At 52.6% G+C, this 24,931-nt stretch overlaps 1 protein-coding gene across 1 annotated transcript; it reads right to left on the reverse strand.

Annotated features, from left to right (window-relative positions):
* Positions 1-896: 896 nt before the first annotated feature.
* On the reverse strand, positions 897-17,329 carry PTPRN (protein tyrosine phosphatase receptor type N). Its single transcript, XM_037521903.2, has 23 exons — positions 17,224-17,329; positions 15,789-15,839; positions 15,441-15,554; positions 14,201-14,297; positions 12,729-12,990; positions 12,294-12,648; positions 11,767-11,898; positions 11,180-11,214; positions 10,280-10,554; positions 10,004-10,090; positions 9,603-9,682; positions 9,368-9,432; positions 8,550-8,768; positions 7,913-8,113; positions 7,668-7,815; positions 7,449-7,522; positions 7,162-7,239; positions 6,941-7,060; positions 5,595-5,761; positions 2,711-2,764; positions 1,993-2,057; positions 1,742-1,815; positions 897-1,549 (listed from the first exon to the last, which is right to left on the reverse strand). The coding sequence occupies exons 1-23, from the start codon at positions 17,327-17,329 to the stop codon at positions 1,478-1,480; spliced, it is 2,931 nt and encodes a 976-aa protein (XP_037377800.1). The 3' UTR covers positions 897-1,477.
* Positions 17,330-24,931: the final 7,602 nt, after the last annotated feature.

Genomic DNA, 24,931 nt, shown 5'->3' on the forward strand with positions numbered 1-24,931 from the left:
ACTCAAGAGAATCTGTTGGAAGTTTGTAAAATGGCTGTTTGGCCCACTTGGACCTTGAGATGAGCTGGAGTTGAGCAGGAGGGCCTGCGGGCTGCAGGGGCCCTTCACTCCCTGCGCGGCTGGGATGTGGCTGGTGGGGCAGAGCACTGCTCATCCTAGTCATTCTCATTTATGGAGACCGGGTAAAATCAAGTGGCCCTATCCCAAGCAGCCCCAGACCAAAGGTTCTTTTTGCCTCATTTCTGTGTCTACCATCTTTGTCCAAGGGCCTGTTGTGAAATGCAGGTGAGGTCTCCTGGGCCCACATGGAATGGATGGTTCTGGAAGCCTTCCGGGGGCTGGCAGATGGGAGAGAAAGGGAGAAAGTGCCCTTGCCCCAGGTGAAGGTCTGTTCTACAACCCACACAGCAAGTCAGACTCCAGAAGTTTTGCTTAAGGCATGGAAGGCACTTTGCCTGTACCACCTCCTTCAGGCCTATCTTCAGAGGAACATTATTCCTAAGGCTGAAGTTCATGAAGCATTGAGAGCAGAACCAGCCAAGCAGTCAGGCATGCCTGGGTGTGAATCCATCACTCATGGGAAATGTGACTTTGGGCAAGCTCTGTGTCGCAGCCGGATGTCAAGTGGGGCTAATAAATTGGAAGCTCTGCAAACACTCAATAAGTTAATGTCTATAAAGCCATTGGAGACTGGCGGCCACATGGGAAAAGCATAAAAAATACTGCTCATTGCTATCTGCTATCACTCAGGCTGGGAGAGCCAGCTCTGCTAATGCCCAGGCTCTGCTGTGGGCCCTGGCAACTCCAGAGATGCCCAGCAGCGCAGGCTGCTGCATAGAACTGGTGTCTGGAAGCCGGGCAGATAGATGCACAGGAGTCTAGGCTGCAGTTGCACACACAACACACTAACTTTATTCACATCGATACAAAAGTAGATTTTTCTAGAAATGTTATCTTGGACCAGAGAGAGGGAGTGGAGTAGCACATGGTGTGAGGGCGGAGGGAGGAGGCCAGCAGGAAGGGCTGGGTGGAGTATGGGTCTCAGAGGCATGAGGGCAGGCAGCAGGGGCTGGAAAAGCAGGGGGAGCTGGGTATAGCGGTCCCTCCAACCTACTCTGTCCACACTGGAGGGTGGCGGGGCAGGGGGTCCACACAGACATGTCAGGAGCATCCAGATGGCGGGAGATGGGGGCCAGGAAACTCAGGCAGGAGAAGGCTCTGGGTGGAATTGATTTTCCTCTCTCCTGGCTAGCTGCCAGCTCCCCCTGGGGTGCCCTGGGCTCCAGCATGCACCCTCGAGGCTGGGCGGCCTGGCCTCCAGCTTCCCCTTCCTTACACAGTGCTCCTGGAGGGCTGGGCTTTCCCAAGAGGGGCCAAGGTGACGGGTAGGGTGTGGGCTTTGGGATGGCACACAGATAGATGCTCACACAGGCAAAGAGGGGGCAGAGGCTGGGCTGCCCGCAGGGTCCCCAGGGTCTCACTGGGGCAGGGCCTTGAGGATGGCGTTCACCTCCTCTGCCACAGCTGTCAGAGCAAATTCAAACTGGTCCTGGGGAAGGGCGGTGAGAGAAGGGTCAGAGGAGGCCCCTGGCAGGGGGAGCCGGGAGTCCTCTTGGGGAAGGCACAGGGGTTGGGATAGAGGCCAGTTGAGGGGACGCCTGCTGCTGGCTTCCCCAGGGTGCTGGAGAAGTGGGTGCTAGGGGAGGGTGGCAGGTAGGGTCAGGCAGGGAGGAACAGTCACCTTGGAACGCACGAGGCCAGGCCGCTGATCCCGGACATGCTCCAGTGTGGCAGCGATGTCAATCTCCTTTACTCCTAGAAGGGACAGGCCAGGGGAAGCCAGCAGTTAGAACCCAGAAAGCCTGAGGCATCTGGATGTGGGAGGCTTGGAGGATCGAGGAAGCTTGAGGGGGGGTGGCAGTCTGCCTCCACATGAGCCCCCACAACCTTGGGTGCTGGCGTGGGCTTCAGGCACTGCGGGCAGGTCCTCACCTTTCGCCATACGGTTCAGTACCATGTCAATGAGGATGTAGGTGCCAGTTCTCCCTGCACCATCGCTGCAACGGGAGATGGTGACAGGCTCAGCTGGGGACCCAGCAGAAAGCAGGGGCGGTGCAGAGACATGCAAGTGTGGCGGGGGAGGCTGGTGGAGCCACTGGGGTGGGTGTGAGTGAGACGAGGGTGAGGGGCTGGTCACGGCACCCGGGCCCTGGGAACCTGGTCTGGAGTGGCAGAAGCCTGTGACCCACAGGCTGGTGGTGTCCCTTGGGTCATGTGCCAAACGAAAGAGCCCTGCTCAGCCCTGAGGCGGAGGCCTTGGAAGGGACGGCAGTGGCCCTTTCTAGCCTCTGGCCAGGATTCTCATTGGCCGATTTTTTGTGTAAATGGCCAGGTAGTATTTTCAATTTGGGGACCACACAGAGTCCCTGTCACACCATCTTCTTTCATTGTTTTCTTTCTACCATTTAAGAATGTGAATATCATGCTTAGTTCATGGGCTAATCAAAAGCAGACAGTAGGCTGGACATGGGCCGTGGGCTGTAAGTGGCCGGCATCAAGGGGACTGGCAGGCAGTGTGCGTGGAAGGTATCTGGGGAAGGGGACAGAGAGAGGGCAGGAACCAGGAATGCCCCATGCAGAGCCTCTGGTCAGGCTGTCTGTCCCCTTCCATCCCTGCCCCCAGGCTCCAGCCCAGCCCCCCTCCACGCACCTGCAGTGCACAATGATGGGGCAGGAGCGGCCCCTGTAGCACTTGTTCACCTTCCTGCAATAAGAAATGCATGTGAGGGCAGAGGCCCGCCAGCAGAGTGGGGGAACTGATGCACACCCCGTGGGCCTCTCTTCTTTTCTCCCCGCGTGCCCCAGGCAGAGGAGGGACACGGACTGCAGAGAGGAGTCAGGGCTGGAGGCAAAGATCGGAGATGGTGTAGGTGGCACTGGACTTGTAACTTGGAGCTACGCGCCCCAACTATGCACCTGGAACAACTATTTTACCCCTTTGACCCTCGGTTTTCTTACCTGCAAGATGAGAATGATAATCACAGTAACCTCTTTAAAGCTCTTACCATGCTTACATGAGTTAATGTGGGCAAAGAATTATGTGCGCGGTCTGGCACATAGTAGATGCTCAGTGCATGGTGGCTATTGTTAATGAGCACACGTAATAATGTAATAGCCGCTTCCGCCAGAGGCCGGGGGGATGGACTTGCCAGTGACTCCCAGGGTTTCAATCTTGCCACATCCTTGCTCTGCCCTTCACTGCCCTCCATACCCTCCATACCCTCTGCCCTTCACTGCCCTCCATACCCTCCATACCCTCCCTCCCTACTCAGGCTCCTGTGTTCTCACAGCGGTGAGACCAGGTAACTCTGGGCACAAAGTTCCTCTGGCTGAGGCAGGACAACCTCTTGGCTCTGAACCTTGCACTGTTGCTATTTCCTTGGATCAGTCTCACTGCAGCACAGGTGCTCTGTGATTAGCTTGTAATCAGACTTGGGGTCCACTTGGACCTCGACTCGTCTCTGCTGCCTGATCACATGTCAGCAAGGGGCCAGGGGTTCCTCCCTACCTCCCTGGCCCAGTCTAACTTCATCCCTTTAACCCTCTTGCTTGGATTGAAGAGTTACCTAGAGAATTCTGATGCCCCCAAACAGCGAAGACTTTCTCAGGGATTGTTAGAATGCTTCAGGGGAAGCTGAATCCCTAAGACCTGCCGGTGTCAGGCAACTTCAGGTGGTTTTATAAGAGCCCACGTTGCTTTCTGGCATGTTGGGCTCATGTCAGAGGGCTGGGTGGCAAGACAGTTCCAACAATGGTTCCCACTCATTGAATAATAATTTTGAGAATAAATAGTATCTAGAATTAATGGAGCCCTGGCTCTGTGCCAGGCACTTAAACTTTAGATTTTAGACACTTGATCCTTTTGACTCTTGTAACAGCACCTAAGGTGGAGGCTACTGTGCTCAGGCAGGGAAGGAGACATGAGAGGTCAAGGAACTTGCTCAGGGTCACTTTCTGGGATTAAAAAAATATTTTTCCTTACCTCTAGTAGAACTTCATCAAACTATATTATTAAACAGCAATTAATTTTGTTCTGAGAGTCTAGTGCAACTGAGTTTACGTAATTCCAACCTAAAGCAAAGCTTACCTGCACAGCCTTAAAACAGCTCCATGCACTAGTTCCCTAAGGATGGTTTAAATGTGGAAAACAGAAAATAGCCCCCATATGCCTGGCACTGAGAAGCCTGGGCCTCAGACCCCAGGGACCCCCGTTAGAAAGCACTGTGCTGAGGCTCTGAATCTATGCCCTGTCCCCACCCCAACTCTGGTCCCTGCCCTCTGTCCAGCACCAAGAAGAGGGCAGGCCAGCAGGGCGGGGGTGGGGAGAGGACAGGCCTGCAGGGGGTGGGGATGGGGCCACCCGGTGGCCACAGGATTCTCAGCCACCTAAGTGTGGGTTGGGGTGGGGAGTGTTGGGGGAGGCAGGGGCTGCAGAGGCTGGCCTGATCGTGGCCTAGTTGTGGTTTGGGTGTCGGAACAGGTCAAGTCCCTGCTAGCTTCCCGTCCCCACCCCTACCTGGTTCCCAGAGAACCCCAAGATGCTCTGCACTCCCTTTGATAGTATCTGTCTCCTCCCTGTGTCCCTCCAGCCCCCAGCTCTCCCAGCAGCCTTGGGTGGCCCCCGGGTCCCCATGTCCTGTCCTGTCCATGCAGCGGCCACACCTGCCAATGATCACTTTTGTGACTATGCAACTGGAGTGAGAATACTAGCTGCAGATCACAAAAATGACGCCGGCAGCTGTGAGAGAGAGAAAGAGAGGAGGGAAGGGAGAGCGTGGTGGAGAGACAGACATGCGGAGGGCCAGGAAGAGGGAGGCGGCCAGGGGAGACAGGGACAAAGAGGGGCAGGGGGGACAGCCAGGACGGGGAGGTGGAGAGAGACAAAGAGACAGAACACGGGGCAAGCGCAGAGGAGAGAGAGAGTGTGTTGGGGGCGGGAAGAGGAAAAGGAAGGGAAACAGAATAAGACAGACGGGGAGAGAATTAAAAATAGAGGCAAAAGCCAGAGGGATCAGGCCGGGGAGATGCCAGGCGGGGTCGGCGCGTACAGGCGCGGGGAAGGCTTGCCAGGGCGTGGCAGGACACACAGCAAGGACAGACGGGGAGGCGGGGGCAAGGGAACTGCGGCGTTGGAAACCAGGCCCGTCCTTCTTGGGGACGGGGGTGAAAGAGAAGCCAGACAGGGAACGGAGAGGGCCAGAGAAAAAGGGGGCGTGACAGGGCGACGCAGAACAGCAGAGGGGGACACCGAGCACGACCACGGCGGGCGGGCGGGGCGGGCGGGGCGGGCGGGGGGTGCGCACAGCGACACAAAGCATCAGTCCTGGTTGGGAGGGTCTGGAAGGGGCGGTCGGAGGTCAGAGGTCAGAGGCCAGGCCCCAGGTCAGGTTCGCGGGCCCGCCTCACATAACCTTGTCCCCAGGAGGAGCCGGAGAGCTGGGGGGGTCGCCCCCGGACCCCTGCCCCGGGGCTGCCCTCTCCCCGACCCCGGGAGCTGCGCGTCCAGGCGCCCACGCCGCGGCGCGCCCGCTCACCTGCGGAAGTCCAGCAGCGGCCGCGTGGAGGCCGGGGTGCCCTCTGCCGGCCAGCTGAGGAAGTGGAACTGCGTCAGCGTGCGCGTCTCCTGGGTCTGCACGTTCTTCAGGTAGAAGCTGCGCACCAGGAAGTCCTCGCACCAGATGTGCTCGGACACCAGGTTCACCTGCGGGGCGGGGCCCAGGCCTCAGCGTGCCGGGGCCTGTCCCTGCGTGCACGCTCCGCGGCCTCTCCGGACCCCAGGCCCCCGCCCCGCCAAACCCGGCGTGTGCAAATTCTAAATCCTCCAGGAAGCTTCCCCAGCTGCCCAGGCCCCTGCTCCTGGGAGCTCTAGCTGCTCCTGTCACTCCTCTACTGCGCAGGGCAGCTGGTGGCTCTTCTGCCTGCTTGCAACTATCGTGAGTGTCTGGAGGTCAGTTTCTCCTTCTTCAGAGTCTGGCAAGTGACAGTGCTACGATGCGCCATAAACTTCTTGGATCTTTTCTTCACTCATGAGTAAGGCCAATAAAATTTTAAAAAGAGAGTTCATCTGGTTGTGAAAAAACTGCTGTCCAGTGCGCATCTGGTGACGAGCAGACTCTCTTCAAATCTTACTAGTGGGGCCTCCCCGGTGGCGCAGCGGTTGAGCGCTGGGTTGCGAAGCTGCCCGCAGCCTCTGCAGCGCTGGTTCGATCCCTGGCTGCTCCCCGGCCACCGGAGGAGGGTCCCACATGGCGCGCAGACCTCTCCTGCCGCCCGCTGCTCCCCTCAGCAGTGTACCTCGGTCCTTCTGCCTGCTCTGCTCCCCGCTCTGGCTCTGGTGAATTCTCTCACCCTCCCGCGCTTCTGACTGTACCCAGTGCTTGCATAAATAAATAAATAAATCTTAAAAAAAAATCTTACTAGTGGACGCACCTGCTCCCATTTGTCAGGGATTTGTTTCTCTCTCCCTTGCTTTCTATCTGCCCAGTTTCCCCTACGTATCCTCTGTCCTAAAGAAAAAGTTTGATTCCACTTTACGTAAGCAACGCATATGACTGATGGGATTCTTTCTTTGCTTTGGCCCCCAGGGAACTCAGAACTAAGTTAGGCTCAATTAAAGTAGGTGTCAGTCTTGGTCTTTGGGTGCACTTAATTTCCCTGTCTCATCCACTCTTGGTTCTTAGCTTCAGTGGTTTTATAGTTTTATTTCTATACCTTCTAGTGTAGGCCCCTGCACATATTTTTGGTCTAAACCAGACACACATTTGCACACACATATTCATGCGCACATACATGTACACGTGTTTATGTACATACATGTATAAATGGTCCACCGTCCACTTTCCCCACTCCCATTGTCCCCTGGCTGGGGTGTCCTGCTGACCTCATATACATGGTACAGGGAGGAGCCCTCATCGGGCCAGTAGCGGTCACACTGCTTGACACCATCCTCCACCAGCGGGGTCAGCATGACGATGACGGTGCAGCCACTCTCCCACACCATCTAGGCACAGAGAGACAGGTAAGTTGCTTCCATCCTCCCTGGGACGGGGCCAGCCCTGGCTGACACTAGGTCCCTGGAGAAGCCGGCCTCCAAGAACCCACCTGCCAGAAGTCTGCGATGGTGTGGGAGAGCGGGCCCTGAGTGGCTATGTAGGCTGGCATCCGAGGGTCGTGTTCAATCTGGGGGCAGGAAGAGACAACGTGAACCAGAATGAGAAATGCCGAAGGGAGAGGGCCAGGGCCTGGGGGAAGCTGGGCCCCCCATTTCCATGCAAGGATATCAGGCTCCAGCATTCCAGGGCTTTGAGGGGGGTGGGTGGTGAGCATAAGGGAATGGACTTATTTGTGCCAGGATAAGAAGGGCAGGGGTGCGGGCTGGGGCCACTCACGATGGGGCTGGCGTTGATGTAATCACTCCGGGAAGGGCTGCTCTCCACCTTCAGCTTGATGCGAGCATGGTCATCTGCAGAGACCCCCGCATCCCACCCCACATGCGCCATCATTAGGGTGCTGGCACCTCTGTCATTCAGTCTCAGCCCTCCCCCAACCTCTGCGGCGCTCCCAGCAGACACAGGGGTGAACCCCATTGGCCAGCAGAGCTCGCTCACAGGGCAGGAAGTCAGGATGGCGGTTCTTTTTGAGGTTGCCCTCTCCCTGGGCGGTGGCGCAGGTGTTGGGCTCTGCCTGGTAGGCACACAGGGCCTGCCACTCCTTGGCCAAGCGGTCACGGTTCCGCAGGTGGTCCTCCATGTACGCCTACAGGGACACACAGCCTGGCTCGGCCCACACCACCAGGCCGGCCTCCTCCACCTACCTGTCCCTTCACCCCCTCCGCACCGGGCCCCGTCCTGACCAGAATCATGTGTCCTGTGGAGATGTCCATGTTGGCCTGGGCCGGCTCCTCACACCAGGACGGTGTGCTGCTGTGGGAGCTGGGGCTGGCCTGGGCCGCGTCGCTGAACTGAGAGGACACGCTGCTCACCCGCGAAGGCTCTGGCGGGCCCTCCGCCCGGTTGAACAGGGACTTTGTGGCCATGTGCTGGCGGCACAGGTCCTGTGGGGGAAGGATCGGGGCGGGGGGAGCCCGTGGGCCCCCGGATGCCTTTTCAGCCAGATCCTGGGCTCGATTCTGAATCTTTAAGTTCATCCTCGATTGATTTGAAATGAAACCATCTCCTCTAGGGTAGGGTGTCTGGCTTGGCCCTCACCTTTATTGGGGGGGCTCTGCTTGACAACCTCAGCTATCACATGGTGGAGACCCAGAGCCAACTACAGCTTTGGGAAGAACCTTAGGAACCGTCTGCTCCCAGTTCCATCAGAATGCCTGCTCCCCACCCTGTTGGGGCTCTCCAGACTCCGCCTAATGTCCTCAGGGATGGATACTCACTCCCTATCCAACTCCCACCTTCACCCCATGCCAGGCCTTCCCAAGCCCCCTCCATCCCCTTCCATCCCCTCCTCTCCCCTCAACAAGCTTTGGATTTGCATACCTGGTACTCAAAGGTAGTGTCCCCCTGAGCCCCCTCAGGCCCCAGGGCTGCCAGGTGCTCCTTGTCGCGCTGCCGCGCGTGCTGCCGCATACACAGAGCCACCGCCAGAGCCACCAGCAACCCGGCCACCCCCGCCAGGGCCACCAGGGTCAGCAGCACTGAGCGCAGGGGGGAGGTGCTGTGCGCCTTTCGCGGAAGGACCGCGGCTGCCTCCTCCCTCTGTGGGAACAAGACTAGAATCAAGGGCGGGCACTGGGAGAGGGCATTTAGACACTTAGTCACCCCTGTCCCGGGCAACAGGGTGTCCCCTGGGGCAAAGCTGGAGGAAAGGGGTTCAGTGGTGCAGGCAGAAGGGCTCAGGGAGGCCCAAGACCCTCCTCTAGTCCCATCAGACCAACCCAACCGCATTACCGCGCTGGTGACATAGTGGGGGACCCGCCCCCACCAGGAGTTTTTACATTTAAAATAGAAAGTGTAGTGGAACCCAGTGGACAGGATATAAAACTTCAGGGTTGGATCAAGTGTAGAAGCATAGTTTGAGTTTATGTGCGACCTGGGCTAGGAATGCAAACACTACTCAGGGTGTTAGGGAGGTCTCAGCAGGTGCCTGCCCAGGGTGCTGCCCGCTGCAGGGAGGGCCCGCTGGGGCCATCTGCTGGTCAGGGAGACAACTGCACGGGAGAGGGCTGCCTTGGCTGAACTGCGCCCTGGTGAGCTGCATGAGGTTTCAGCTCCTTTTCTCTTGCCAAGTTTGCCTCCACCTCTCATTGGCAACATTACCCTCTGGGTTTTTAACTGGCTCACCAGTCAGCTCATACCTGTCCCACTCCTGTCTGCAAGATCTGGAGCCCTGTCTGTGCTTCCAGTTTGGACTTCATCAGCCCTGCAGGTAGGATGAACTTAAGTCAGTCTCTTCAGCCAAGGCGGTCTCCACTCCATGTTATGTTATGCCAGGGGGCAGGCGAGACCCACATGGGCTGAGAACATTTAAAGACACATCATCCACAGGCTGTATATCCTACTAGGGCTGAGGTCGGGGTAGGCATTATTTACCAGCTTTCTGGGTCACATCAGCCAAGGTCAGGTTCTGTTCATTGTGCCGGATGCGAAAGGTGAGGGCTGGTCCCACCACACTGCCAGATAGAAGCTAGGTTACTATCTCACTCCTCCTAGGCTGCAGACTCAAAAAGAGGCCAGCTCCGGCCCTCTCCCCAATAGAGAAGGGGGCTGAAGCGGATCAGAGATGCCCTACAGCAGCAGCCGAGGCCAGGGAGACTGTGTGGGGCCAGCAGCAGGGCTAGGTGTGGCTGTGCCTTCAATGCAGTTGGACCCTTACTCAGTGTTTGTCTTCTCCTCCTTCCCTGAGCACCTCCAGCCACCTTCTGCCTCAAGCTACCTTCTAGATCTCTGCTACCTTTTAGATACCTGCCACCCCAGCCAGATACCAGTCCCACCTGATGTTGATGAAGCTGCCCGAGGACATGTGCACGTGCTCAGCCAGGATCTCCAGCAGTTTCACTCCTGCAGCCAGGCTCAGGGGCCTGAAAGTGGTGAGCAGGCAGAGGGAGGAACGTGGGGACCCTCTTGATCACTTTCTTGAAACAGGCCACCATTGGGGGTGCAGTCACCCATCCCTCTGTCTACTTCACGTCTAAATTTCTACTGTCTGCCTCCTGCCAGGCAGCCATCCCAACCCCAGGGTGCTGGAGACCTTCCCCAGGCTTCCTTACTTTTGGTCAGTGACAATGTAGCCATATTCCTCTGCCGAGGGCTGAGTTGAGGGCTGCCCCGCCACGGTGGGCTGACTCTGGCTCAGTGGACTCTTTTTCTCCAGCAGGACAGATGTGGCTGCAGAGCCAGCAGTTTTGGGGGGCTCAGAGGATCCAGACCCCAGCACCTGCTGGGCTTTATTGGAGGTGGGGATGGCAGTGGGGTATACAGGCAGGGAAGGGGTAGTGGGTGGAGGCTCTGCTGTGTCTCCGCCCTGCATCTGCTCCTCCATTGTCTGTTAGAAGAGATGATGGAGGTGTGGTTTCTGCACAGAGCAGGGGCTGGGGGTAGACTGGGGAAGTAGGGGGTACATCTAAACTCTGGGGTCCCTACTGAGGAGCTGAGGACTTGCTTCTCTTTTTACCCCCATGGCCTAGTGCATCCACAAAGAAGCCACCCAGAAAAGTGAGCCAAGTGAATCAATGAATCAGTGAAAGACTGAATGTGTGGATCACGGTCAGAATAATCTAGAGGCTGGAGCTGGAGTGAGGGAAGCTGGGTTAGGACAGTTAGAATTTTTTAGCCACAAAAATCTTGGAAGTTTGACATGCGGTCCTGATGGAGCTGGTGGTGGGGGTGTCAGAAGCCTGCCTGCTCACAAGTCCCTCTCTCCCTGGGGTTACTCAGGCAGAACAGAATCTGAATGAGGGGGGAGGGGGGAACGTAGTGACTCATGAATTCTGGTTTCTAGTTCTTGTACTGCCACCAATTTAAGTTCAGCTCTTAGGCAATGATTTAGTTGGGGCCTTAGTTTCCCCAGAATGAGGGGTGGGAGGATAGATGTCCTGCTCCTGAGGTTTAGATTCAAAAGGGCTTGCTGCCCTGGGGCATTATGGATGAGGGAAGCGCAGGGCACTCACTTTCTTGATGTCAGCGCCTATGTTTACAACCCCTCCTGCAGAGACAGGAAAAACAAGACTCTGGGCAAAGGGCCCAGATCCACACAACACTGGGGGGAGGAAGGGCCAAGGACCCTGAGCTTATCACACCTGCTGCGGCCTCCTTCCCTTGGGTCAGTGACCAAGACACTGGTCTTTGGTCTCATCCTAAGCTGGATCTCCCACCTCCAGGCTTCTGCCTTGAAATTCATGTGCTGTAAGTGGTTGTCACCCCCTCCAGGCCACACCCACCAGTCACTGGCTACTCCTTCCCCTTAGCCACACCCCCTCCTCATCAGTCATCAGTCATCTCCTCATCAGTCATCTCCAGACCCCTGCTCACACCCCATGTTCCCATTATTTCCACACCTTCCCTGGTCTGCTTCCTCGCCTCCCCACCACACCCCCTTGCTCCTTGACCTTTGCTGGCCATGACCCGCTGTCTTGAAAGAATTCTCTTTCCTTGACCTTGACCCTGACCCTTTCCCTCTAGACTGCTCCAGGTGGTTTTGAGAGGTAAGGCAAGAAGACTCCGTGGAGCAGGTAGTGCTACAGAGACCCCCACTCACCCAGATTTTGTCCTGTGCCCTTGGGCAGCAGCTGCAACAGGGCGGAGAGGGTGGAGAGCTGCTCAGGGGTGAGCTGGTGCACCTCCACCCCGTAGCCTGCCAGCACAGCGGCCAGTCTCTTCAGAGTCGCGTCTGCTGGGAGCCAGACAGAGCTTAGTGCTGGTGGCATAAACTTGTGAGGTGCAGACGGTGCGTTGCAGGTGAGAGGGGATTAAGCATGTGAGAGGTTCTTCTCAAACATCAGGACACTGATGCCCTCTCCGCCCTCCTAGCCTCACACAGTTTGGGGAAAAGACCTTCCTGGACCAAGACCCAACTTCAGCTCAACCATGGACATACTGACTCTCCACTGAAGTCATGTCAGCTCCACCCCCAAGGAACCCGCATGGCCTACTGAGTGCCTGGCAGGGATCTGGTGGTCAGTAGACATTAGTTAGCTTTGTGAAAGGGTCTCAGTGCAAATCAGTAAAGGCAGGAGCCCCAGAAGCATTCCCCGCAGACAGGAAGGTGGACCTGAGGGCTGTTACCTGGCTGCTCTGCTGGTGAAGGCAGCTTCTCTCTGAGGCCCTCTAGTCTTCCCTCCTCATAGCCCTCTGAGGAGTCCTCTGCCCGGCTGCTGCCCCCTTGCTCCGGCAGCCTTGGTGCCCTGGCCCTACTGGGCACTGGCGGTTCCTGGGCCAGGTAAAGCAGTCCTGACTCCTGGAAAAGCTGAGCAGGTGAAGGCCCTGGAGGGTCCCCATAGGAGTGGCCAGGGTGAGCCCCAAACATGCCCTTGGGGGCAGTTCTGCTGAAGAGGGCAGGGGGTTCGGTCTTGGGCAGGGGGCCAACACTGGCCATCCCTGGGGAGCTCTCTGAGCCCCGGGAGCCATCACGGGAGGCAAACTGTGGGAAACCAGAGATCTGGGTAAGAGCAGAAGTCAGGGCTAGGGGGTTGGGGGGTGGGGCCGGTGTCTAGGACTCACCTGGTGGAACAGGTAGGGCTGCAGCAGGGCAGGTTCATAACTCAGGGCAGGGTGGGGGGGTTGTGGGGGTAGTAGTAGATGCTCCAAGAGGGGGGGCAGCAACTCAGCTTGCAGAGGGGACAGGGGAGAGCCTGCCCCACCTCCATCCCCACCCCCTGGAGGTCGAGGAAGGCGGTGCTGGGCAGCTGGGGCAGAGCCAGTGGGGATGCCCTGTAAAAGCAGCTCCCCTGCAGGACCAGCTCTCCTGGGCACCAAGCCAGGCCTGGGGAAGAGAGCATGTATGTTTGTTGTGTCAGGCGAAGGCAGTGACCCTACAAGGCAGAGATGGTGCAGCCAGGCAGGCTCTGCAGTTTAGAGTGAGTTTGACCACTTGAGAAAGGAGGCAGCCTCAGGGGAAGGGGAGAGGGCCTAGCCTGTGACAGAGGTCATTGTCTCTCCCTGGCCTGGGTCTCTGAAACACAGCTGCAGAGGTCAGGGAAACACGGGGCTGGGATGGAGAAGGGGGGCGGGGAGCGCGGGAGGCAGCTGGGAAGCTTTCTAGATGAATCGTGGCTGCAGCTTGCCCCAATGCCCCCCGTGTATATGTTCCCACGCCTGGCTGTCCATGTCTACATTCAAATACTCCATCTGTACCACCCCCCACCAGGCCTTCATCACCCCAGCAGCATGACCCTCATTTACTTTCTTTGCAGAGTCTGCACTGCTCTTAACACACATTCTGGAATCCACTAGCATCTATACAGCCTTATTGCTTATAGTATTAGATGAACTGTCTATGCTCTCAGAAGCCCTGCCCACCAGAAGATGACAGTATCTCCCACCATATACAATTCCACATAGTAATGAAACAATATTAAACCACCCCAGCCCATCAAAAATATAATTTGTTCCATGATGACTACTTTGATGTTTCCTTTAAATTATCAACTGTCAAAAAGCATAAATAAATAGAATAATTTTAAAATAATAAATATATAAAGACTTTTTAAAATACCAAATGTCCAAATTTTTCAGAATACTATAAAAATGCCCCTATGTTGGGGCCTCCCTGGTGGCACAAGGGGTTAAGTTGCAGCACTATGAAGCTATCTGCAGCCACTGCAGCATGAGTTCAATTTCAGCCAATTCCCACATGGTGCAGCAGACCTCACCTGTCTTACCTGCTGCTCCCCTCAGCAGTGCATTTCAGTGGATCTGCCTGTTCTGCTCCCCACTCTGTCTCTGATGAATCCTCTCACCCTCCCCAACCTGCACTTCTGGTCTACACCCCAGAAGAACTGCTGTCTGCAGTTCTTGTATGCATAAATAACTAAATCTTTAGGGAAAAAATGGCTGAATCCCCAGGGATGAACTCAGCTCCTACTGGGCATGTGAACCCTGCCTCTACTTCCCTCTCTTTTTCCTTCATCCATCAAAAAGGCCACAGACCCACTGACCTTTTCATGCTAGAGTCATTGAGAAAGGATGCCTACCTGTCCCTTGGACGGGACTCTGAGGGGTACAGCCTGGGGATGCGCTCCATCTCCTGGGAGATCACATACTGGGTGAGGTCATCATGCCACGACAATCCTGTCAGAGGACGGGATAGGGTGAGGTCGGCTTGGGACAGCCAGAGGGACCAATGACAGGAACCAGTAGAGATCAGATCAAAACCCCACCCCTTTCCTGCAGTGTATTGAGTTTGGCATAGCAGAGTGGCAGAGGAGGGGTCTCAACTCCTGGTGGGTGACTTGAGCTGTCCTTACCCCGCCTTCGGTATAGATTTTGGAGTCATACTGTCTTCAGTTACACTGTAGTTGAATCCTCTGCCACTTACTAATGTGTGACTTTGGGCAAGTTGTTGAGCCTGCCTGGAACTCAGTTCCCTCATCTATAGAATGAGTTAATACCTCTTAAGATTGTTCTGCTAATTAAAAAATAACATAAAATGGTTAGAATAGCACCTGTCCTATAGCAAACCTGCAATAGTTGCAAAATGATAAAATTATTATCATAATTATCATTCCTGTTATTGTTCTTTCTGTCCATCCTGAACCTCAGTTTCTTTTATTTTTAAAGTGAGAATAACATCTGTTCATGGGGCTGTTGTGAAGACCAAGTACAACAGGGTGATGAAAGTGCTTAGAGAACTCTAAAGCAGGATACACATAATTTAAACATTCCTCATCATCCTCATCTTACCCTGAGGCAGATCTGCTTTTGACCCTTCCTTCAGTGTACTTCTGCCCTCAGAGAAGCTAGACACTTGTTCTAAGGTACTGATCTACTTTCCACCTCCATTTCTTTTTCCCAGTTTCTGGATTAATAGTCTATACTGCTCTTATGTCATATTTTGGGATCAAGTAACATCCATTCCTGCCTTCTTCCCTATAACATTAGATGAACTATATTGTGTTCTTATTTAAGGTCAATTCTTCCATCTGAGAACTAGATTTTATCCCCTATCACCTACTCAAGAACACTTCCCACTTCCAATGACTTCTAGAAACTTCCTCTGAACTCCTCCAGGGAGTCTAGATGTGAAGAGCCCATCTCAAGGGTTCTATTTGAGTTGCTCCCTTCTCCAGCAAGGTCTGGGAAGGGGAAGGTTCAGAAGTGTGTGTGTGTTAGGAATATTCCATGATGAAAAATCTTTGATTCAGGTGGTCCCTTAGTTCCCCATCCTTATCTAACTGGTTCCAGTCTCTTTCCTCCAGTTCACCTAGACCTCACCTTGGGACATGAGTTGTCGGAGCACACCTTGTAAGCGCTGAAGGACAGGGGAGGTGACTTGCAAGAGGGGCCGAGCCTGCCCCACTCCCACCTGGCACTGTCCAAACAAGCCATCTGAGAGGACAAAAGTGGTGTTACCAGGGAGCTTGGAAGAAGACACCCCAAAGTCCAGGATGCAAATGAATAGCATCCTTACCATCTCCTTGTATGGCTTCAGAGTATTATGTTCCTCCAGACCAGCCCCCCTTGTCCCCAAACCCAGCACCCCTTATCCATTCCATGCCTCCCTCCACTTCTTTCTTATTGTGTCCCCCTGTCTGGTAAATCCTACACTTGGGCCTCACTCACCCTGAATACAGACTTCCAGGTGAGAGCAGAGCCTGCGGTCAAACAGGCAGCCTGTAGAGGGAGAGTGAGCAGACGTTCAGACTCCCCACACAGAATGATCAGATGGACGGACAGGCTGGGATGGGGAAGCAGATGGAGTCCATTCTTTCATTCTAAGGGAGGCTTGAAGCTGGTAGGAGCGGAGGGGGGAGTCTAGATTTCTTGAGAGAAAGCAGTGCAGGATCTAAGTTTGGATTCTAAGGATCTGCGAGTCTGGATCCTTTTCCTAAAAGCCTCAATTTGTTTAACGGAGTGATGGAGAGGCGGCTTGGGATGACCGTGGAGGACATACACTCTCTACCTGCAAGTACTACTGGCAAGTTTTTGCCTAAATTCCAAGGGAAAATGGACTTTCCTCCCCAAATCTCCAAAAACATTCTAACCATGATGGCCTGGGGTTCGAAGGAGATGAAAACTCTAGCACCCCGCCCCCCCCCCCCCCCCCCGACCTCCGCGTAAAGCGGGGTCAGGGCGAGCCGGCCCGTGGCTGGCGCTGTCCGCGGTGCTGAAGCCCCGCGCGGGCGCCGCCGAGGGCTCGCCGGGAAGCAGCTATGGACGAGCAGGGAGGGGCGACAGGGCGGGGTGTGTCCACAAGGCCTGACCCCTCCGCCGTGCCAGCCCTCATCTTACCAGCCCGCAACGTCACAGGAAGTACCCTGAATTGGTTTCCAAGCCGTGTTTCCAAGCCGTGTGGGGAGGGCGCCAGACGGCCCCTTCCCCCGCAAGCCCCCTCCCACCCTCCCCCTGCCCGTGAGTCAGCGCCGGGCGTCTCAGCCCGCTCCGAAGTGAGTCAGCAGCGGGCCCGGCTGTGGGGAGGGGGAGGAAGGAGACCCTTTCATCTCCACCCTCGCTGTCCCTCCCCTCCCACCGGAGGGCCAGCCTCAGCAACCGGACCTCTGGGCTTGAAAACAAAACCCTGCAACGCGCCTGCAGCCTGGTTTTCTACGGGGCGCTGGGACCCCGAGGCTCTGGGCCGGGACGCCTGCAGCCCGGAGATCGGGGTTCCTTCTCCCGCCCCCTACTCCTGCACCCAATCCAACTCCTCGACGCCGGCCTTCACTTCCAGGGAGCCTCGCGACGCGCTTCTCCTGGGTCTTGCACCTCGTCTCCAAGCCCTCTTGTCCATAGCACCCCGGTCCTTCTCCCAAACCCGCGAGCTTCCCCTGAGCCCGCTTCTCTTAGGTCCCGCCCCCGTACTGCCAGCCCCACCCCCAGGCCTACGCCCCTTTCCTCCCAGCGCTTCGTCTCACAGCGCTTCCCCTGCCCCACTCCACACTCAGATTCTACCTGCGCTTCCCACCTTCGCGGCACTTCCCTCACCCCACGCCGAGTTTTGCTCCCGGCACCACCCGTTCTCCCTCCTTCTCTCCATCCCCCAACCCTGTTTCCTCCTGACCGTGGGCACTGATGGCGCTGCAGCCTCCCGGGCGGCTGCTCAGCAGCAGGAGACAGAGGAGCGCCCGGAGGCCCCCAGCACCCCCAGGCCTCCTTGGGCGCCGCATCCTTCCCGGCTCCCAGCGCTCGCTCTGCTGCCAGAGCCGCAGCGAAGCGGGCTGGAGCCAGCCGGAGGGGCAAAGGCGGGGCCTGCCGCTCCCCACCCTCCTACAAGGCGGGGTCTACACGCCCCTCTCTCGGCAACTCGGCCAACCCGGGGCGGGTGGTGACGACATCTCCACCCCCGGCTCTTACGCTTATTTGCGTCAGAGGTGGCGTAAAAGCCCTGCTTACCCCGGCAGCAACCCGCCCTAGCCATCCTCCTCCAAATAGTAGGCGACTCACTAGCATCCCCACTTGGCCCCACACCTCTTTTTGACGCATGCTTCTCCCCTAGGACCGCCACCTCCACACCCAGGCCCAGCGGTGGCGAAAGGGTTACCGCACTGATAGTGTAGTATAAACCCTAAGATAAGGAGCAGAAAAGTAAATAACCTAGGTAATTATGCATCTTCATTAGTGGTATGGGTGGCATCCTTGAGAGCAGGAATGGTTAGGCATGTGTGCCAGGAGTCCAGTTCTAAGCAATGCCACCTCCTAGGGGTATAACTTTGGGCGAGTTGTTTCATCTTTCTGCACCCAAATTTCCCGATGGTAAAATGGAGGTGCTACTAAAACCTCCCCCACAAGATGGTTGTGAGGATTACAGGAGTTTAACTCACGTGGGTCACTCGGAATAACGACGTCACTGGCACACACTGAACACGAGACACACATTCGTTTTGCTGTTAACCTTGAAGCTCCTTTCTTTCGTCCTTTGCCACCAGGAGCTTCCAACAATCTTCTGTGTCCCATCAGCCCACATCTTGATCTCTTTTTACTGTCCTAGCTAAACAGCTGTGCACTTTCACCACGACTCTTGCTGTAATCATCTAATTTGCCTCTTACTTCCAGTCTTATCACCCATAAGCTAGGGAGTGAGTTTTCTAACGTTCAAATTTTATCACTTTACTCTCTGACTTTTCAGGAACGAATGTTCCAAAATACAAAACGCATTTTTTCTCTTTTTAGTATTTAAAATGAAATGATAGAGATCATATTTCTTTTATAAACATTTGAATATTTCTTTCCAAGACATAAGAATATTTTCCCATAACCAAAATGTCATCATGACATCTAACAAAATTTGCCATAATTCCCTCATGTCATTTAATACTCAGTTCATATTCAAATTCCTCAGTTTCCAAAAATACTCTGATATGTTGTCAATATATATATATATATATATATATAGAGAGAGAGAGAGAGAGAGAGAGAGAGAGCTGAATAATATTCCATCATGTATCTATACCACATCTTCTTTCTTCACTCATCTGTCATTGGGCACTTAGGTTGTTGCCATAACTCGGTTATTGTAAATAGTGCTGCAGGGAACATAGTAGTGCATAGATCCCTTCAAATTAGAGCTTTTGTGTTCTTCCAGTAGATACCAGGTGAGGGATTGCTACATCATATGCTAATCTATTTTTAATGTTTTGAGAATCTTCCATATTGTTTTCCATGAAAGCTGGATTAGCCTACATTCTCACCAACAGTGCAGAAGGGCTCCTTTTCCTCCACACCCTCACCAACACTTGTTGTTTCTGGTCTTTTTTTTTTTTTAAAGATTTATTTATTTATTTATACAAGAACTGGGGTATAGGCCAGATGTGCGGGAGGGTGAGAGGATTCACCAGAGACAGAGCGGGGAACAGAACAGGCAGACTGACAAAATACACTGCTGAGGGGAGGAGCGGGCACAACAGGAGAGGTCTGCTGCGCCATGTGGGACCCTCGCCAGCCAGCCAGGATAGAAGCGGCGCTGCTTCTATCCTGTGGATGGTTCTCACAGGTATGAGGGCGTATCTCATTGTGGGTTTGACTTGCATTTCCCTGATAATAAGTGATGGTGAGCATTTTTTAAGTGCCTGTTGGCTTTTTGTATGGATTATGATAAGTGAAATAATTTAGAGGGAGAAAGACAAATACCAGGTGATTTCATTTATACATGGAATATGAAAAGAGAAAAAAAAAACAAAGTAAAGGAACAGACAGAAAATTAAAAATCTTGAAATCTGACCGCATAACTGAGGCTACCAGAAAGGGAGAGCTGAGGGTAGAGGGAGACCAATGGATTATGGTGGATTATCAGGGCCATGGTGGTGGTGTGATAACATACATTTGTAGAGATTTAAATCAACATTCCCTCAAACATAATAAAAAAAGAAACAGAAGTAAGTGAACAAGGATCTCTGGTTGATGCAGTCCATAGACATCACCCTAGGATCATAAAGCCGAGTGAAGGTGGAAGACAATTTTTTTTTTTTAAAGATCTGGACTCAAGCCCAAGTCTTTTCTTTCTTTCTTTCTTTCTTTCTTTCTTTCTTTCTTTCTTTCTTTCTTTCTTTCTTTCTTTCTTTCTTTCTTTCTTTCTTTCTTTCTTTCTTTCTTTCTTTCTTTTTTTTATATTTATTTATTTATACAAGCACTGGGTACAGTCAGAAGCGCAGGAGGGTGAGAGAATTCACCAGAGCCAGAGCGGGGGAGGCCCAATTTTAAATATTTTGAACTAAATATCAGTTAACTTAACTAAATAAGTTAAGTTATATATATATATATAACTGATATTTAGTTCAAAATATTTAAAATTTCTCTCCTAATTTTTTTGGCTCGTGGGTTATTTAGAAAGCTGTTGTTTTCCAGACATTTGAGGATTTTCCAATTCTCCTTCTGTTATTGATTTCCAGTCTAATTCCATCATGGTCTAGGAAGATATTTTGTATGACTTCTATTCTTTAACATTTGTTAAGTGTTTTTTTTTAATTAATTAATTAATTTGTTTGTTTGTTTATACAAGCACTGGGTACAGTCAGAAGCGCGGGAGGGTGAGAGAATTCACCAGAGCCAGAGCGGGGAGCAGAGCAGGCAGAAGGACCGAAGTACACTGCTGAGGGGAGCAGAGGGCAGCAGGAGAGGTCTGCGCGCCATGTGGAACCCTCCTCTGGTGGCCGGGGAGCAGCCGGGGATCGAACTTGCCACGCAGAGGCCGCGGGCAGCTTCGCAACCCAGCGCTCAACCGCTGCGCCACCGGGGAGGCCCTGTTAAGTGTGTTTTGTGATGGTCTATCTTGATGAAAGTTCTATGTGAACTTGAGAAGAATATGTATTTGGCCCTTGTTGCACAGAGTATTCTAAATGTCGATTAAATCAAGCTGATTGATAGTTGTGTTCAGAGCTGGTAAACCCAATCATCTGTATCTTTAATGGTCTTCTGCCTGCTTGATCTATCAATTACTGTCAAAAGGATAGTGAAGACTCCAACTATGAAAAGAAATTTGTCTACTTTTCTATTTGTTTTTTGCCTCATGTATTTTGACAAATTTGATTCTTTAAATGATCTTCTATCTTATTTTCTGTGGTTTCTAGTTCCTGGTCAAAACTTCAACGGGTCTGGGGCCTCCCCGGTGGCGCAGCGGTTGTGCGCTGGGTTGCGAAGCTGCCCGCGGCCTCTGCGGCGCCGGTTCGATCCCCGGCTGCTCCCCGGCCACCGGAGGAGGGTCCCACATGGTGCGCAGACCTCTCCTGCCGCCCGCTGCTCCCCTCAGCAGTGTACTTCGGTCCTTCTGCCTGCTCTGCTCCCTGCTCTGGCTCTGGTGAATTCTCTCACCCTCCCGCGCTTCTGACTGTACCCAGTGCATGTATAAACAAAACAAACAAACAAATAAATAAATCATAAATAAAAATACATGCCTCTTTAAAAAAAAAAAAAAAAAACAAAACTTCAACGGGTCTGTTATATACTTGGACATAGCAAGTACAGTTATAGTGCCCTGGAATCACTGTGGGTTTCTGTTCTCTATTGTGCAGAGCATAGTATTTGAAAAATGAGTAGAAGTAATTTAAGACCTTAGAGAGTCTTCATTTATTTTTGCAAATGCCTACAATTAATAGCAATTTGATAGAATCTTGATCCATTTTTAAGACCATGGTGCAGTCTGGGCAAGGGCTGATTTACTTCCACTTACCCTTCTTCCTAGGGCTTGCCTCTTTGTCTCAGACCAAAACAGAGAGCAGTTTACTAGGCCTCTGCTTTTCACAGGTGCTGGGAACTGACATCTACTCCTCTGGCTCCTTAGGCTGTCTAAATCAGCCTTCCATCTGCTGCAGCAGCCCTGATCATTGGGCTTACCATATCTGGCTTCTGCTCCTTTTCCACCTATTGATCTGGATCAGTTACTTTTCACTCTCCTGCTAGCTCCTTGATATTTTTAAGAATAATTTGGATAATTTTTCATCCAGTTTTCAAAAGTATATTAGACACCACTTGTCGCTCCATCTTGTACCTTCTTGAGTTCCCTTTCAACCCCAGCCATTACTGAACCCACCAGGTGTAATCTGACATGACTTGCCTCACCTGTACAGCATATGTCACCACAGCATTAGAGACCCATGGGAATCTGCTTTGACAGTCTCATATATGACAAGCCCGGAACTATGACGAAATTAGTACCCCACAGTGCAAGCCTTGACCCAATGGGGATGGAGTCCATAGAGTACTTTCTTTTTCTCTATTGCAGAGGACTGATCCTAAGATGCAGCGTACATAATGCTTTCAGAGAGTTCCCAGAAGAACTCAATTGCCCGCAACTCACCGATACCCCTTCCGCTTGCTCTCCAGGCCCTCTGTTCCACTCTGTCCATTCCCCCACTCTTCACCTTGCAGTCTTATCCCAACCTAAACAGCCCCTGGGCCAGCCCTTACTCAAGGCTTTGATTTGAGGAGTAATCAGACTGAGACAAATTGTCTTCAGCAGGTAAAATATTACGAATTACTCCAGGCACTGTTACCAGAAGCAGAATTTTAAAAATAATACCTGTAGGATATATTGCAGTATAGTTAAGCACTGATGAAATAAGCAGGCATCCAGCAGAAAAGTAATTAGGTAGGAGAGAAATGCTGTTGTGATGTCCTTGAACAAGAGCACATCCATTTCCTTCCCCCAACCAATTCCAATCAATATGCGTAACATCATTATTCACCCAGGCAGAACAGCTCTAAATTCATGATGGATCCTCTCTCCAAAAAAATCCAGCCATCTGCATTAATTCCCCGGGGCTAGTGTAACAAAGCACCATAAACCAGGTAGCTTAACAACAGAAATCTATCTTATCTTCTCACACTTCTGGAGGCTAGAAGTCTGAAACCAAGATATTAGCCAGTTAAGTTCCTTCTGGGACCTTCTCTTGGCCTTGTAGATGGGCATCTCTCCCTTTGTCTCTTCAAATTGTCTTCCCTCTATGTGTGTCTGTCTCCAGATTTCTGATAAAGACACTTTGTCATACTGGATAGGACCCATCCGAAAGACCTCATCTTACTTTAACTAGCTACATCTGCAACAGTCTCATTTCTAAATCAGGTCACATTCTAAGGTGTCAGAGATTAGATTTCATATAAATGTTGGGGGGCAGGATTCAACCCATAACAATTGCCAAGGTCTATTCATTCATCCTTCAAAATACCTCTCATATAGGTCCTCTTTCACTCAAGGTCAAGTCCTGTGTGGCATACCCCCACCATTTTGTTTGTTTATTTGCTTGTTTGTTTGTTTTGAGAACAGAACAGGCAGATTTACTGAAATACACTGCTAGGAGAAGCAGCAGGCAAGACAGGAGCAGTCTGCTGCACCCCCCACCACCATTTTAAAGTCTTTCTAGGGCCTCCCCAGTGGCGCAGCGGTTGAGCGCTGGGTTGCGAAGCTGCCCGCGGCCTCTGCGGCACCGGTTCGATCCCCGGCTGCTCCCCGGCCACCAGAGGAGGGTCCCGCATGGCGCGCAGACCTCTCCTGCCGCCTGCTGCTCCCCTCAGCAGTGTACTTAGGTCCTTCTGCCTGCTCTGCTCCCCGCTCTGGCTCTGGTGAATTCTCACACCCTCCTGTGCTTCTGACTGTACCCAGTGCTTGTATAAGTGAATAAACAAAAAACAAAACAAAACAAAACAAAAAGTTAAAAAAATAATCTTTCTAGAATATTTGCACTCTTTCCCCACTCCCTAATCCATCCTTATACAGAAATATAGGATTTTTTAAAGCAGCTTTCATTGTCTTGCTTCCCTACTCAAAAAAACCTCCAATGGCTCTCCATTTTCTATCAAATAATAAAATTCAATAATATAGCCTGCTCCTTCTCAATAAGATCTTAAATTTGTCTTCCTCTGTAAAAATGGCCATCTTTCTACCCATTCATTCTATTCCAGAATGATGAGATTTTTTTTTTTTAACTTCCCCTGTCAGTGTTATCTTTGTAACATTTGCAAGTTTAGCTAAGAGTACGACAGATGTTATAGTGGTTGAGGACAGACTACCAGTGTGTTGGGGACTGGGCACTTGTAGGTGGCAGTAACTGCATGTGAAAGAGCTCAGGAGCTTGAAGCTCTTGGGCACATTTTGGGAAATACAAGTAGGGCTGAGTTCCTGGAGCAAATCCATGGCAGCATGGAGCAAACACTGCAAAGCAAGAGTTAGTATCTTGAATGCTCTGTGGACCAGATAAATTACTTGGACTTTTCCCTGTAAACAGAGGGTTAGTAAATGATTTATAACATATGCCATGGCAGTGAACATATTTCTTAGTTACAACTACCCGCTACCCCCAGACCTATAAGATTGTCCAGAGCATAGCCGGCTCAGTTTGAGTTGACCTAAAAGCAGATTAAGACAAGAACTTGGGAGCAGGTAGTGTGTGTGGAAGATGATCCCCGAAGTCACAGATGAGGGATTGGGTGAGTTGAAGAAGGGAGAAAAGTCAGCAATATTGTATTTTTAATCAGGGTACCGCAGTGGCTGACTGAGCTGCTTCTCACTGGGGCCTGTTAAGCAATCACACTGTATATTCCTGAGAGTTGTCCTCCAAGGACTAGAGGTATCTGGGTATTTTTGCACTAAATTCAGTCCTTAATGGGTTGGGAGTGGCCCCAGGTCCTTCAGGGCCATCTGGAGAATAGGCAGGTGAGTTCTCCTGGTATTCTAGACAAAGAGCAGCGAGTCCAAAGAGCAGCGAGTCCAAAGAGCAGTGAGTCCTGGGGCTTGAGGTGGGAAGCAGTGCTGCAGGAACTGCCCAGAACATGGGGCAGGCCACCTGCTGCTTCCAACCCCTGCACATTCCTGCTGAATAAACCTAGGTGCATATGGCTTACTTCCCTAGTGGCTCATTGAGGTCTTTAATGGCAAGAACCAAATATAGAGGCTGAGCACAGCAGAGCACAGGGCTCCAGACAGGCTTGAGCATGACTGGGAAAGGAAGGAGGGAGATGTGGCTGGGGGGCAGGGAGTGCCTGAGTCAATGAGAACTAAGTATCCATGAGTATGGCTGACCTTGTGTGGGGTTTAGCTACACCCCTGAACACAACACAGAGAGGTGGAGAGGGTGAGAACAGCAGCATGACTATCTGTGTGATCTAGGATTAGTCACGTACTTACTCTGGGTGGCTGCTACACGGGTGAGATGTGTAGCCAAATCCAAAAAGTCACTCCTTAGAACAACTAAAGCTTGATTCATGCCCATTTGCTTACATCTTTGAGTCCCCTTGGAGAAGCAGAAAGCTTTGCAAATAGAACATTCTGGTGTCTGGTTGGG

Source organism: Talpa occidentalis, unplaced genomic scaffold, assembly GCF_014898055.3.
Source record: "Talpa occidentalis isolate TD23 unplaced genomic scaffold, MPIMG_talOcc4v2.1 talOcc4.3, whole genome shotgun sequence".
Lineage (NCBI taxonomy): Eukaryota > Metazoa > Chordata > Mammalia > Eulipotyphla > Talpidae > Talpa > Talpa occidentalis.